This window comes from Python bivittatus, unplaced genomic scaffold (genome assembly GCF_059951505.1).
Source record: "Python bivittatus isolate LINGU-HERP-01145 unplaced genomic scaffold, Pbiv_v1 ctg000330_np1212, whole genome shotgun sequence".
NCBI classification, from domain to species: domain Eukaryota; kingdom Metazoa; phylum Chordata; class Lepidosauria; order Squamata; family Pythonidae; genus Python; species Python bivittatus.
In genome coordinates this window covers 41173931-41188908 of record NW_028277058.1, presented here as the reverse complement: position 1 = coordinate 41188908, position 14978 = coordinate 41173931, and the positions used below count along the sequence as shown (strand labels likewise).

Here is a 14978-nt window from a genome sequence, read left to right as displayed (position 1 = left end):
CCCTACTAGCTGTTTTTAGTACTCAGATGAGCCAGGGTCCAATCCACAGGTGGTGGAGATAAGATTCCAGAGGACTCTGTTCACTTCCTTAGGATCTACATGTTCAAAAGCCTCCAGGTAACACTACAAGAAGTCATCTGTGTCTTCACCTCAATCCCTTCACTGTTTTCTGGTGAAAGAAACTCCTACCATTCTGTAATATAGCCACTGTTAGTCTGCAAAACTATTTTGCAGCTCCTTTTGAGGAAATACTTTCTTTGCACAAGGTGTTTCTCTGTTTATTTTTGCATTTTCCAGTTTGCTTTCCTGAATAAATGTTCTAAAACTGGATAAATGAAATATGTTCCTTGAGGAAATGATCACATTTTTGTCCTTTAAGGGCTCCTACTATATTTGTTGCTTTGATTAATTCAGTTACCTGCCAAATACCTAATCTCCAACCATACATTCTTGGCATTTCCAAGCATTTCCATTTCATGGTTATTTCCATCCTCTCAATCATAAATAAATCCATATTAGACCTCCTCCCACCCAATATCTCAAATAATCAAGTAAAAATATTACATGAAAACTGTCTTGCTTGGACAGCCCAAGTCAGCATTGTTGTTATTCTCAACAGCTGCCTATTAAATGTCTCTGAAGGTCAGGAAATAAAGGTGGTGGTTCTTCCCTGTTATTTGTCATAGAAAATTTCCATCATAATAAAAAGCTTCTATACTGTCAGCCCTACAAAGTAGAGCAGACCAAGAAACAAATGCCACATAGGCCTAAAACTACTTTTATTAGAATGGCTACAGTAACAGAATCTTGCAAGTCTGAATGTGCTTCCCCAGCTCCCTTTTTTATCTTCTTGAAAATTAGGGTGGGGTGCCTGTCTGAGGCATTTTTGTAAACTTCCCTCTTCATATAGGCTTAAGCCTTTGCCTTGCTTCTCATCCTTCCCCTCCCTTTTTTGTTTTTTATTTCCTTTGTTTGTGACCCTCCACAATACTTCCAGGATGAGAATGTTCTCAGTGGATTGTTTATTAGCTGATTACTATCTCTCTGTGGTATTTTTTTCCCCCTTGTTCTTAAGAAAAAATGTCTCACAGAAAAAGAGGCCACCAATCAAAATCACTTCAGTGATAGTAGGTTGAATGATTGGATTATAGTGTATGTGTAGTTGGACATCACTTGGCATGTTTTAGACACGACATGTTTGGTATTACTGCAGTTTCATAACTGCTTTATACCAGAAATCATTTATTTCCAGTAAATGAGGCTATTAGTGTAAAACAAAAGTTTCTTTCTCTGTTCAGGACACAGCTATGAGTAGCATAGTTGTTTCAGTCAGAGGTAAAGGAAGATGAAAATCACATCCTTTGCTTTGAAGATCTTTCCCTACATCCTGGACATGTGAATCAAATTGTGAGATTATTTTGAAGCAGAAGGAAGTCACTGCTCCTAGTTGTGGGCACTGTGTTCTTCATTTTGCATCACATCTTATAGGGTCAAGCTCGAGTGTAGCTGAATCCTGGCAATGAAAATTAATATACTTATGCATTTTATTGCAGGATGTCAGTGAGGATTTCTTAGAATAGAAGTAGCCCAGGTTTGCTATACATGTTTAGCAGTTGGGTTTTCTGAGCTTTGGGAGATCAATGCCAAATTTTCAAACATTTTGCTCCATACTCCAGCAAGGCTTCCTCTATCCAACAGTTCAGAAGTGGAGACCGCTTTTCTGTTTTTGTAGTCTGTGTAAGATTTGGACCCAGAAAGGTGGTTGGTGACTGGAGGTTTCATGGGAGGCGTTGATTAATTTTTGTTTTCTGGGAATCATGTTGTCTCTATTTTGATTGGTCTCCCTCCCTTGCTGTGTATGGTCTGGATCACCTAGGCATGTGGCCAGCTCCATTGATCTGTTGATGGCCCATTTGAGTCCCAGGCTTCTAGGAATTCCCTGGCTGTCCTGCTGTCCGTGTTATTATTTATTATTATTTCTGTGTCTTCCCAGTCAAATGTATAGCTTGCATTGAGGGTGTGGATGGCTGTTAAGTATCTGCAATCCTTATTCTTCATTGCCGTTATGGGTCTTTAATTCTTTGATGCAACTGGCACCTTGCTTGTCCTATATGTAGTGCAAATTGCAATTCCAGTGGTTTATTTTGTATATGATGTTGATTCTCTCTGAGGCTTGCAGTCTTTTGTTTTGCCCAGAATTCCTTGTAGTGTTTTTGTAGGTTTGTGGACCACTGTGATGCCTACTGATTGGAGCAGTCTGCTGGTTCCAATGTACTTTTTAGGTGTTATTATAGTGGCTCTCGAGGTGTCTTTGTGTTCTTGTTTTGTTGCCTGATGTACTTTTTAATGAAATTGGGCTAGCTGCTGTTCTTGGACAGAATTCATATCAAGGTTGCCACACTGGGCTTATTTCCCTAACTGTGGCACAAATGTGCCAAGGTTACCAAGTTTTTATACCATGTCTTCATGACATTGCCCTTGTCTCCTTACCAGCCCACAGCTGAGGCAGCTTAAAGTAATCTTTAGCTGTTCCAGTTTTAAAGTTATGTTTTCTCTCTTCTAAGACAATTTTGGCCATGGATATGATCTTGCACGCTTCACTGATACTGTGTTTCTGACACAGTTAGGGTCATTGCATATTTTATTCTGCTTTTGACAACTATGGGTTTCATATGCCCATACTATTAACTGCTTTTATTCCTTGGGTGAAGGGGTTACATCATTTTGCCCATACCATGCTAGGTTGATGACCATCTCTTGATGGGTTGATGGGTTACCTCAAGGTGCTACCAGCCACAAAGAGAGAATTGGACTTGTGATTCACACTGCCATTCCCTTGCAGCAGCACTACTAAGGATGGGATTCGTTCATTAGCTCCTGCTTTGCTCCATCTCCATGCCCCTTCTCTTGCCTAGGATCTGTCAGCTGGGCTATGTTTGGGACATCAGTTTAGCAATCAGAAGATCCATCTTCAGATCACAGAAATAGAGCACCTCTGCACCTATGACCTGTTTTGTGTGTGTGGGTGTGTGTGAGTCAAGTCTTCACTCTTGGAGACTACATGAATGTGGACATCCAGTTTTATTGGTACTGTTTTTGGAAATGGGTTGCCTTTGCCTTCTTCCTAGGGCCAAGAAGCCCCAAGTCACCCAGTTGGCTTTGAGCCTAAGGCAGGACTGAAACTTGTGGTCTCCTGGTTTCTAGTCTGGTGTCTTTAGTCAATGGAAAATGTTGCAAGCACCCATGTCTTCCCCATGTCTCCCCTCCCCTCCCCACATTAAGGAGAAAGTAGTTGTTCTTCTACTGGCAGGTAATACTTGGTAGGAGGTGTCCCACAATAAAACAATCAGGAGCTGGCTTCATTACTAAGGAGGGATAGGTCTTGCTATTCAGGACAGCAAATGTTATGCCATCACACTTTTATTTCAGCTCAGGAACAGGTAGATAGTACTTTAACATGGCTGTCTGGCTATCCCCATTGTTCATCAAGGTGTTTAGACAGACATGGTGAAAGGGTTCTCTGTGATTTCATGGTTAGGCAACCAAGAGCGGATTAGTTTGCAATGCTTTCTTTAGAATTATTATTATTATTATTATTATTATTATTATTATTACATCATATTTATATGGTCGCTCATCTTGCTTTTACAAGTGACTCTGAGCAGCTTACAATGTTATTTATATACTAACAATTGTTTTTCACAGTCTAGCTTACATCTGCTAGTGCACTCCTATCCAAGAACTAATTAGGTCAAATCCTGTTTAGTTTTTGGGAATCAAGAAGGTACTGCCATTTTCTGCGTTATATCACAACCTGCTAAGTATATGAGGAAATAGCGAGCTGGCATGGCAAACTCCAAGAGGGACTTTTTGATGAAGCAGCTCAGGCTGGCCCTGAATCTTCATCTATAAGCCTAAATATCTAAATAATCAGGAAAGAGCAAAAGCTGTAGAAAAACTGGTTCTGTTTCCACTCTTACCCTATGAATGTTGTCCAAAAAGAAATAACCTCCTCCCCTCCTCTTTCTATGACTGTCTCTCTTACTGTGTCCTGATCTTAGAACAATAATCTCTGGGCTGGAAAAATCCAGACAACCACTGGAGGGAAGCAAAGTGTTAAGAGTTTGATGTGTGTCTTTGCTGCCAGCTAGACGCTATGCAGAGTTTGCAGCCCAAATATGGTAGCCCAACTGATGTGCTCTCCATTTTCTGTTCCTTATAGATGAGAACCAGAGATGAATTTAAATATCCAGGTGCAAACTGAAAAAGAGCTGAATTGCAATAACTTTATTTCATGCTTGTTATTCTCATCTAACTAGGGAATTTCAGTGGTGGCCAGAGTTATGGGCTTGGATGAGGGGTGGTAAACTTGGTATGTGCACATTGGCTGATGATATTACCAGGCATCAGTATGTTTGCAGTGGGGATACAGACAGCTGGGAAAATCTCAGCATGAGCAAAATGTTCTACCAGTCAGATCAAATCAGTGCATGGAATGTTTAAATTTAAACTGTTAGTAGACTATGTAATATTATTCTATTTATCTTACACTGCCACAGGTGTAGGGAAGAGCAGTTTCCTGTTGTGCAATTTTTCCTTTTCCAATTTTACTACTTAAATGCAAAAGTAAACAGATGGTGAGGATGCAAAAGGGAAGAGGGAGGGCGGTGTCCCATCATACAGCACACTAACCTTATGACATTTAGCAGAGTGCTGATTGAGACTGAGTAGAATTCCACTCTAGCCTACGTAAAGGAAATGTAATAGGTTGTTTGACAAGATTCTCCAACAGAGTAGGTTTAGATATATAATGGACAGCCCATCTCCAAATCACAGCTTTTTCCAATAGGTTTTTGCTGTTGCTGCTGTTGTTACAATGAATGCATTAAGTAGCCCTTCGCCAACAGAAGCATGAAGACTGCTGACTGGTTACATTTATATAATCAATTAATGTCATGTATTGCCTATGTTGGCTGTCTATCTATTTATCTTTATTAATCAAATTTGTAATCTATCCAGCAAAACTCTGGGTGGCAAATATAACATAAAATATCAACACAAACAATCAGATCAATAGACAGAAAAATTAAAATTGATATAAACATTGACTATATTCTCTCTAAATTTGAAAACCTTTACTGAGAAATCTTTGCTAGGAATTTCAACTAGTATCCCATCAGAGAATTATGTTCTTATTACTGCACAGATCTTCATCTACTACCTTGAAAACTTTTATTCAATACACAAGAATGAAGTTGGCATAGGAAAACCTTTTATTGTTATGTAAGGTGATATGGTGATATAAATTCCCTAAAATTCACTTCATTTAGCCAAAAATACAGTACACAAGGTATCATCTTCCCCAATTATTCAGCAGAACATAATCTAACTGCTGGTTTCCACTTGAACTTTCATTGTTAGAAAAACTGAGGGAAGCTCCATACCACCACTGTTTCCTTTTCCCAGTCCCCTAAAAGCAGTTTTATGATGATCTGCAATTGTCTTTACCTCTACTGACCTCAAAATGCTAAGGGCAAAGAACAAGAACATCATTGTAATCACTGCCCTGCCCCAACTGCTGCAAGTCCTGGAGTTAAAAAAACAAAGCAAAAATGAAATCAGGTAATATGCTTTCATACTCTGGTCTTACTGAGGGAAAAAAATCTGAGCAGTTCCTATGTTGGGGAGCTGCAGAGCAGTCAAATCACCTTTCCCCTTAAAAAACGGTTGATTGAAGCCCAGGAGCTGGAAAGCATGATAAAGCATGCTCTGCTGAGCCACAATGTTTCAAACAAAAGATAAGTTTTACTGCAAGGAAGAGTGGAGACAGGAAAGAAGGCTAATACATGAATGATATCTCTGTATATGTATTTGTGTGTGATTTTTTTTTTAAAAAAAGAAGTGCTGTGAATCTGCACAGGTATCCACAGTGAGAGGGGACAAAGGTGGGAAAATGACAGCATGTACACCATAACATAAACTCTGACCCTTTTGTATATGTGCCACAATATTGCACAGACATATATAATGGACAGAGCTTGCATCGTACTGTCATAATGTGCATTTTATTGTTCTGATGAAACTTTCAGATTCAACAGATGCCCCTGGTTGTATGCCCTGAGTCATGTTACAAAGTCAGATTATTCAAACCCTTCCCTTTCAGCTAGAGAGAAAAGGCCTTTTATCACTTGGGAACCGAGAAAAAAAAAGATGTTTCTTCTCCACAACATCTTCAGAATCAACTGATTGAATTGTAGCCTCAGGGATCTGATGGGATCCAAGGAGAATTGAAACAAAAGGAAATCTCTTTCAGCAAAAATGTCTATCTTTGAATAAAACATTTAGCCAGAAATATTATATAATAATATTTTAAATTTGACTTTGGGTACTTATGTCTAATTTATTGTCTCGGGTGATTTCACTCAATACAAGCCCTGTCATTACATATTTTGGGGCACACTGGAAACTTTTTATGTCACTGTTGCCTCTAAGAGAAGACCAGGGTTATCTTTGATCTGCCAGAACTGTTTTTTTCTACTGCAAGTTATTTTAAATGCTGCTCTGACTTTACTAGTTCTATATCTTGACTTCCTGGGAAGAAATGGTGAACTGAAGATGGCTCCGCAAAAAGCGGAGCTGATAATCATGGCAGAATGAAGAGCTGGCAAGTAGAGTGGCTCTTCGATAATCCCTCTCCAGACAAGGAGAGGACTTGAGATCACCTACAAGTACTCCAGACAGTTGCTCCTTATGAGGAGACTGTAAGACAGCAGTCTCCGGTGGGTTTAGAGTTCTGGGGGATGAGGGAATAGCCATCTTGCCTTTGAAAGTACGCTGGGTTCTCATACTTCCTTTTCTAATCACTTTTGGAAATTGCTTGTTAACTGCTTTTCAGCTATCAGGAACTTTTGGATCGACAGGTTTTACAGCACCGGGTGAGTTTCCTTCAATCCTTAGTGAAAGAAGTTTTAAAGACAAGTTTAATGACTTAAATTTGGGGGGGGGGGAATAAACAGCAAAAGTGTAATTATAACTTTGATTTTAGAAAGTTACAAACAGACTAAGGGTCCAGATAAATTTGAAATAAGGTTTTGGAATTAATTATAAAGAATCCTTCCTGTGAGAAAATGCTTTTGTTTTGAATTCTTTTTTAAAAAAATAAGACTTTAAAAATTGGACAATAGAGGGAAATAGAAGGAACCAAAGATTACAATTAAAGGAGAAGAACACTCAAACTTGACTTAAAAATACAGAATGAAGCAAAATATTTTAACATTGGACATACTGAAGGATATTTTTGAACAATGGACCCAGAAGTTAATTTTAAGAGTGTCTGCCTCTATAGATAGATTGTGTTTAAAAGATGTTATGGAAGAGAATCAAGCTTTAATTGACAAGAATGAGACTGATTTGAAAGTGGATTTAAACATGACAGGCTATAAGAATGACATGGAAAAAGATGTTACACTAGACATACAAAAGAAACCAGCTGATGTCTTAATAATTAAAAGGGATATTCAAATAACAAACCAAGATAGCGACCTGGATAATTTTCCTATACTGGACTTACAAAGAGGCTTGTTAAAGCTTTGAAGAATTTTGTGAGAAGGGACAAAGAAAAAATGAAAACAAATCAAGTTCTAGGACATTATTTGAAGGGACTAAAGATAAAGATTCTTAGAAGTAAAAGGAAGGAGTTGGTTTATTTGATCCAGGTTAAAATAGGTATGTTGTTAACTCTGGTAACACTTAATGAACTTTTGCTGACATCAGGACTGAAATGATGAGGCTTTATGGATTTGTTTATAGATATGAGATGGAATATGGGAAGAAGAGATCATTTGTTGTATTTTAAGAAAAAGTGATAAGTTACTAAAATTATTTATACTTGTTGTAATGGAGGGGGAAGTCATTTCTTTATATATTTCTTTTCTCTTTATTGCATTATTTTTTTCTTCTTTTCTATTTTTCTTTCAATTTTTTCTCTTTTTTTCTTTTCCGCACCTTCTATTTTTTTTTAGTTTGTATTGTCTTAATTATAATTTTTAATAAAATTATCATTTAAAAAATGACTTTACTAGTTCTACATCTTTATCTCCTCCACCATGGCGTGTTTTACATGTGACTGTTTAAAAATGATTTTTTAAAAAAACTTTAATTTTCTTAAACAATGTTAATCTATTTATCTCTTAAATAAAGTTAATCTAGGTCCCAAAGCAGAGGGGGCTGATTTTCCTAGTATAATGGTATGTGGGAATGACCTTGGGAGACAGGGCAATGTTATGCAGCCAAGGGGATGGTCCGATAAAAAGCAAATTAGCCTGCAGCAGGAATGTGGGTGGGGCAAGAGGCTCAGAAGCGACCCTCCCTAGTTTCTTTGGCTGTAAAGGAGATGGGGGTTGAGAAGTACTTTCAGACTTGCAAGATTCTGTTAATGTAACCTAATAATAAAGTAGAATTAGCTCATCTGGTCATGTTTACTGTCTAGACCCTGAAAGGCTGACATCTAGTCACATGACTCACCATTACAGGCAAGAGGTGGCTCTATAAAATTTATTTCATTTTCATCATCTTTTGCCCTTTTCCTTGCCATTAGATGCACAGGTACTGGGAGTCCTATCTCTCATACGTGCAAAAGATGTCATGGCAGCAGTATCTATCAAGTCACTACACCAAGGCAGAAAGTAGAGCTTGGGTGTGTAGATCCAGAAAGTCCTTTGGAAGAGAAGGTTTGAGATGACCTCAGCCCTGCTGTGACAGCAATATTTTTTTTTTCCTGGATATTAGTGTTCAGTCCTTTTAAAATGTTTTGTACAAGTCACTCTTCTCTGCCAGAGAAATAAACAGAGTAAAAAGGGCTATACTTTTTAATAATCTCTTCATAATGTTGTTTGCCTAACCAGCACGATAAATTTCTCTAGCTCTTCATCTATAATTACAAGTACAATTATAATTTTAACTATTAGTTGCAGTAGTGATAGTGGTACTATTTTTATTTATATGCTGTTCTTCTTTCCAAAGACAGCCTAAAAGTTACCCCCTCCCAAAAGCTTCAAATAAAAGATTGAGAAAGAAATTATCCAAAGTTCTATATTTTTAAGCGACAGAAGTAAATATAATCATATATCCTTTATCAGGCAGATAAGGATCAGCCACAGAAAAACAATTTTACAATAAATGTAAAAGACATTAGCAAAATCATATCCAGAGCCTCATCAGCCACAAAAGGAATTTCCAGATTTAACAAGAAATATTTTTACATTTGGAAGCGTATCTGCGTTCAGTAAGCTTGAGGGTACGAGTAGACGTGGCATGACTGGATATCTCTACACATTTATCTTTAATCAGGGAAGCAGCAATCTGGATTAGGAGCACAGAACTGAAAGAGAGATTCATCCTCCTGTGTGTTAGATTTCCTGCCTTATGGCTCCTTTGAATTGCTATCAGCTGCCAGGGTGGGGAAGAGGGGGGACAAAGTGTATACAGTGTACAAAAGGTGCCTGTCTTGTCCCCTGATATAGCTAGCAGCTCTGGGGCAGAGGGAGACTCCTTTCAATCAAAGTTAAAAAATACCACAGATGCCCTATATCACATCTGAACCTCTGTAGCACTATAGTATTGGTTACTTATTTGCCTTAAGGATTATCTTGAGATACAACAGTCTTAACTAAATATTAACCACATTACGTAGAAGTAACAAAGAAAGAGACTGGGTGTGTGCGGAGTGGGGCAGTAAATTGCTATAAAGAAGAATTGAGATACAATATGTAAGGAAGAGAAATGATAACCAAATCCTCATAAGGAAAGGTGTGACCTGTGACAAAACTGGTTGTCAGTTTCATCATGCCCTCAAGCACAAAAATATCATAGGTCTATATTCTTCAGTGTTCATGAAAAATCAGAAAGCCTTGTATGCTTTGCACATTGCACATTTGCTGTGGCAAATATAGCCACTACAAATCTAAAAATAAATGGACACGCATATGTTTCCCTTTTCAAAATAATAAGAGCATGCTATGTAGCTTGAACATTTGGATTCTTTCTTGCCAGTGGAAGCTGGTAAAATAAATTGTATTATGATATATGCATTTTTCCATCCCCCAGCCATCACCCCAAACTATCTCTCTCAAAAAAGAACATGGGAAACATTTTGGGTTGGATGGTAATGTAAATTTGTCTGTCTACAAAATTTCTATACCAACCCAATCAAATGATTTTGGGTCATGTATAGAAGAACCTTGACACAAAATCAATCTCACAATACATAAACAATCATATCAATATACTGTATAAAATAAGGTAGTAATCAATAAGAGAGAATATCTGTAGCTCAGGATTGAACTGTGGAGTTCTTGGTGCTCTCTGAGCTTGGTTGTTTGCTTGTAGACATTTCATTAGATAACATCATCAGTGACATGATGGTAAGAGAGCACGAAGGTGGTAATGGTTGAGATGGGTGGCTATAGAAAATACATACATACATACATACATACATACATACCCACCTCGACTAGGAATCAAAATCATCCCTATTTAAAAAGGACAGTTCTGAGGGGCTTCCTAAAAATCAGGAGCAAGAGGGCCAAATTTATCTCCAGGAGCAGCATATTAAAGAGTTGGGGCTATTACAAATAAGTTCTGCCATCTGGCCCATATCCTTCTTACTTGACATGAGGGTAACCAGAAAGTGCCCTCAGAGGGGCAGTCTTATCAAGAGTTCATGTTCTTAAATCACAGCTCATTCCAACTTAGACTTAGCTGCCCACCAAATTTTTTGGAATTTCCCCAAGCCTAGGAGCCATCAGGAGCCTAGGGTGAACCACTGCAAAGGTCTATTGTCCATGGAAAGGTCCAGGGTGATCAGGATCTGCAATCTGACTAGAAAGTGAACTTATTGCAGAAAGACATATCAGTAACATCCTCCAGATCTAGATCACATCTTATCTGAACCAAGGTGCCCATTTTCAGGAATTGTGGCCAAAATAACCCGAGATAAGCCCATAGTTGTCATGGAGGCTATGAAATCCTGGGCCAACCAGACTTGATCTCCAAGAAAATCCCCCAGCACTTAAAGCACTTAAAGGTTACTCCAGTACAAGCCTGGTGATGACGTTGAGGAGCTCCAGGAGCTCTCACTCTCACTGATATGTGTCTATACTACAGTCTCCTCCATCCAGCCCACTGTGCCTGGCTCACCTATTCCATATCTTTTTCCTTATCAAAAATGGTAGCTGCCATGCTGTTCCTCTGCCTCTAATGGCCACAGCTCTAGAGGGAAACCTCATCTCCTCAATCATTCCCTCTTTGCTGCTTCCACCTATGTCTGTGAACCAGCTAGCTATTCTTCTCACTCAGTATTGATTCCAGCTCTGAGTTTGGTCTGTCCTTTCACACTTCACACTCTTCCATCCTCCACTGATCACTTGCCTTCAAATCTTTTTTAGTCTATTCCTTCTGTTCCATCCATTATCATCAATTCCATCTCAATACTCTTCCCTCTGAACTAACTTTCCTAACCCTATCTTTAGGGAATAGGAAACTATTATTTTTTGAATCTGATCTTTATTTTTCCCCTGGCCAATAATAACAGTCTAAGTAAGGGAGAGGAAATCTGAACAATATGGGAAAGGATAGTGAGGTTGCTGAACATGGGATTGGATGGTGAAGAATGGAGAAATTTGGCCAATAGTGGGACTGAACTCCCATTTAGATTAAGGAAGAAAAATTAGCTTAAGAAGCTTACACAATAAAAGTTTCTTGTCCACTCCTGCTTTCTGTAAACCCCACTCCATGTCACATTATGTTCTAGAATGTTTTCTGACTAGATGTTTTAGCACTGCAAGAGAAGATAGCAAACATTCCTTCCAATAACTTTTTTAAAGGTAATTTATCCTATGATCCAAATTATTATGTTTTTATCCCTAGTTTTTTGCAAGAAAAATCTGCAAGAAAATCTGTTTGAGATAAATGTTAATGCTCTTGGAGCAACTGGAGAGGAGATGGGGCTCTGAAAATTTTGATTTCATTAATTCAGAGGTAATCAATGTCTTGCCCTCGAATACTGTAGAACTTCAGCTCTCATCAATCCTAGTTAATGTGACTAATAATGGAAGCTACTATCTAATGTCTCCAGAATAGCATGTTGTGTCTTAAATATTACCCATAAAATCAAAATCAGTGGTTATTCAGTACTGAATATATAAGAGCTATTTGTAATCCTGATATATTAGGAATAAAAAGAATGTACAATTAACAGAAGGTTTAAAGTGGATAAAAGATTTTATGGTTTTGAACAAGTAAGACTGAGTTTGAAGTAGAACTATGTACTAATGATGAACATGTTATTGCTAAAATGTATACACTTTTGCTGAAATATGAGACAGAAGAAGAACAAGTAAAAGAATGTATGATAAAATGGGGTAAACATTTTGGCTATAATATACAAATGGACCAATGGGAAAATATGTGGTTGAAAAGACTGAAATTTATATTACGTTTTAGCCTTAATGAGAATTTTTATAAAATAATGTATTGTTGATAACTGTCACCAGATAAATTGTCTAAAATGTATAAAGGTACTTCAAATCTTTGCTGGAAATGTAAACAACATGAAGACACATTTTATCATGTTTGGTGGGCATGTAAAAAAGCTAAAAAAAATTGGGTACAAATACACGCATTGATTCAGAAGATTTTAAAGGTTAAAGTACAACTGAAACCAGAGACTTTTTTTTTGAGACTAATGGCAAGCAATAGAATTTTGTTTTTATATATGACAACTGTAGCGAGACTATTATATGCTCAAAAGTGCAATCATCACCAGCAATCATCACCCAGATAAGCAAAGGTTACCACCAGGCACACAATCAAACAGCAAACATATGCCAATCAAAGAACTACCAGAGGAGCAAAACAAACCGCCCCCCCCCCCCAGCACTGGCAAGGCAGGCCACAGCACATAAATAGAGAGCAAACCCCAGCCCATTTTAGCACTGAAGATGTTACCTAGCCGGGTAATGAAATGTTTGCAAGAAAAGAACCAAGCTCAGAGAACCCCAAGGACTCTACAGTTCAACCCTGAGCTACACATATTCACCTCTATTGGTACTTGTAACAGTATACTGGTATAAGCTTTCATGGCCAGCATCAATCATGGTTGGCTTCAAAATAGATCAATTGGAAATCTACCTAGATGAGGAACCAATCAGGAACCAGCTTTCTTGGACTTTGATTGGTCCTAAACATGGACCAATCAGAGATCAAATTGCCAGGTTCAAATACAAGAGCCCAATCAGCCCAGTTCAGTTGCTTGTAAGCTGCTGAAAGGTATATCATAAAGCATCTCACAGCTGCTGGCAAAATGTAAGGACAAAACAAAACTAGACCATGGCCATTCACTTGTAACAGTGTTCTGAAAAGTATCCTTATCTTAAGTTGCAGTAGCCCATCTTGCAGTGTCCACAAAATAATGTGGACTGTTGAAATGGGCTTTTGTTGCTTATTTTTCAGTTTCCTTGTATTAGTCAGTTTCAGTAACTACCCCTCCATGTGAAGTAAGAACATAGTTGCCCAGCAATTTTGGTTTTCTGGTTCTGGGGGCCTAGATAGTTGTTAAATTATGGAAGGGTCTGTTGCTCTCATGAGGGCTATTTCTGTCCTGATATCTTCCATTATATTTCTTTAATTCACATTATTTTAAATGGTGAGATGTCCAAAGGTGTGAGGGGGAGGCCTCCCAACCAGCCTGGAGAAACCCAGATAGAATCCTGAAGTCAGAGCCTTGCCATTCCTGCAGCAGTCTCTTCACTGGGGAAGGCTTTCATTGCTGGTTGGTGAGGTGTTGAAAAGCCAGAGAAGAAAACTAATCATTATAATAAGCAGTACACTCACCAGTCAGGACAAAGCATTTGACAGTGATGTGGAAGAAACACAATGGAGGCAGAATAGTGAGTGACAAAAGAGACAGCAAATTTTATCCTGAGTCAGTAGAAGGGAAAGGCTCTGAGGTCACAACTGAATGGAAGCAGTCCCATAAAAGGTAGGAATGACTTCTGAATACACATGCATAAGATTGCATTGTAAGCTTCTACTTAAGGATAGTAAGAGGTTGCAGATGATCTCAGGGCTTTCTGAAAAAAATGTGGACAGGCCTTAGTCTTCAGATTTGTCCAGCAATTTCACCTAAATAGGAACAACATCTAAACAAGAATAACTCTAATTTTAACACAATGTCCTGAAAGCATTTGATTATATAAAGCTCAAAATTAGGAAATACATAGTTGTGAACATAGGGAGAAAGGAATTGCGTTGGTTAATTTTAAGAATTATTGAACAGATATAAATAGCTCATTCCTCTCCTTCCTCTGTTGCAGAGGGAACCTATTTGTTAATAAAGGATACATTCTTAACATAAAGTACATACAACTTTCCACCTTCGTATTCCCATCAGATCCTCTTCCCATTCCTGAAATCTGGGTGTCAGAAGGATGATACAGCCCACAGTATCTCTGAGTCATTCAGTCAACAGGCTGCATGAGAAAAAAACTTAAAAGCCAAGAGAAAAGTGCTTGGAGCCGTTCTGTAGGGTTTTATCTCATGGCATGACTGCTTGAATAAAGTCTCTGGAATTAGCTGAGGAAACCTCACACAGGACATGATTAAAAAACTGACAATGGGGCTTCTTGCAATGATTCACATGAACTCTTGTTTTCTTTCTTATTTTAGGGACAGTACAACAGTAACATATCCAAAACATGTGTTTCCCATCATTAAAGGAAACCTCAGAACGGACCGCTGTGGACACTAGAGTGCATGCATGTGTATGTCCACGTGCCAAAAAGAAAATAACATCAGCCAAGCGTGGTGGAATGCTCTTTGTTTGGAATGTGGGATCTGGAAGTTTTGACTGGAGGCAGTTTTTGACTGGCTTACATTGTCAAAGTCACAACTACAGCAATACATGGAGTTGTCTCTATTAC

General features: G+C 38.2%; 1 protein-coding gene across 1 annotated transcript in view; it reads right to left on the bottom strand.

Annotated features, from left to right (window-relative positions):
* LOC103062299 (synapsin-3) overlaps nt 1-14562 on the bottom strand; it is a 69914-nt gene extending 55352 nt beyond the window's left edge. The window contains exon 1 of the mRNA XM_088141085.1: nt 14423-14562. Within this exon, the coding sequence (XP_087997211.1) occupies nt 14423-14446 (24 nt within the window). The 5' untranslated portion in view covers nt 14447-14562. The remainder of the gene's footprint in view (nt 1-14422) is intronic.
* Nucleotides 14563-14978: the final 416 nt, after the last annotated feature.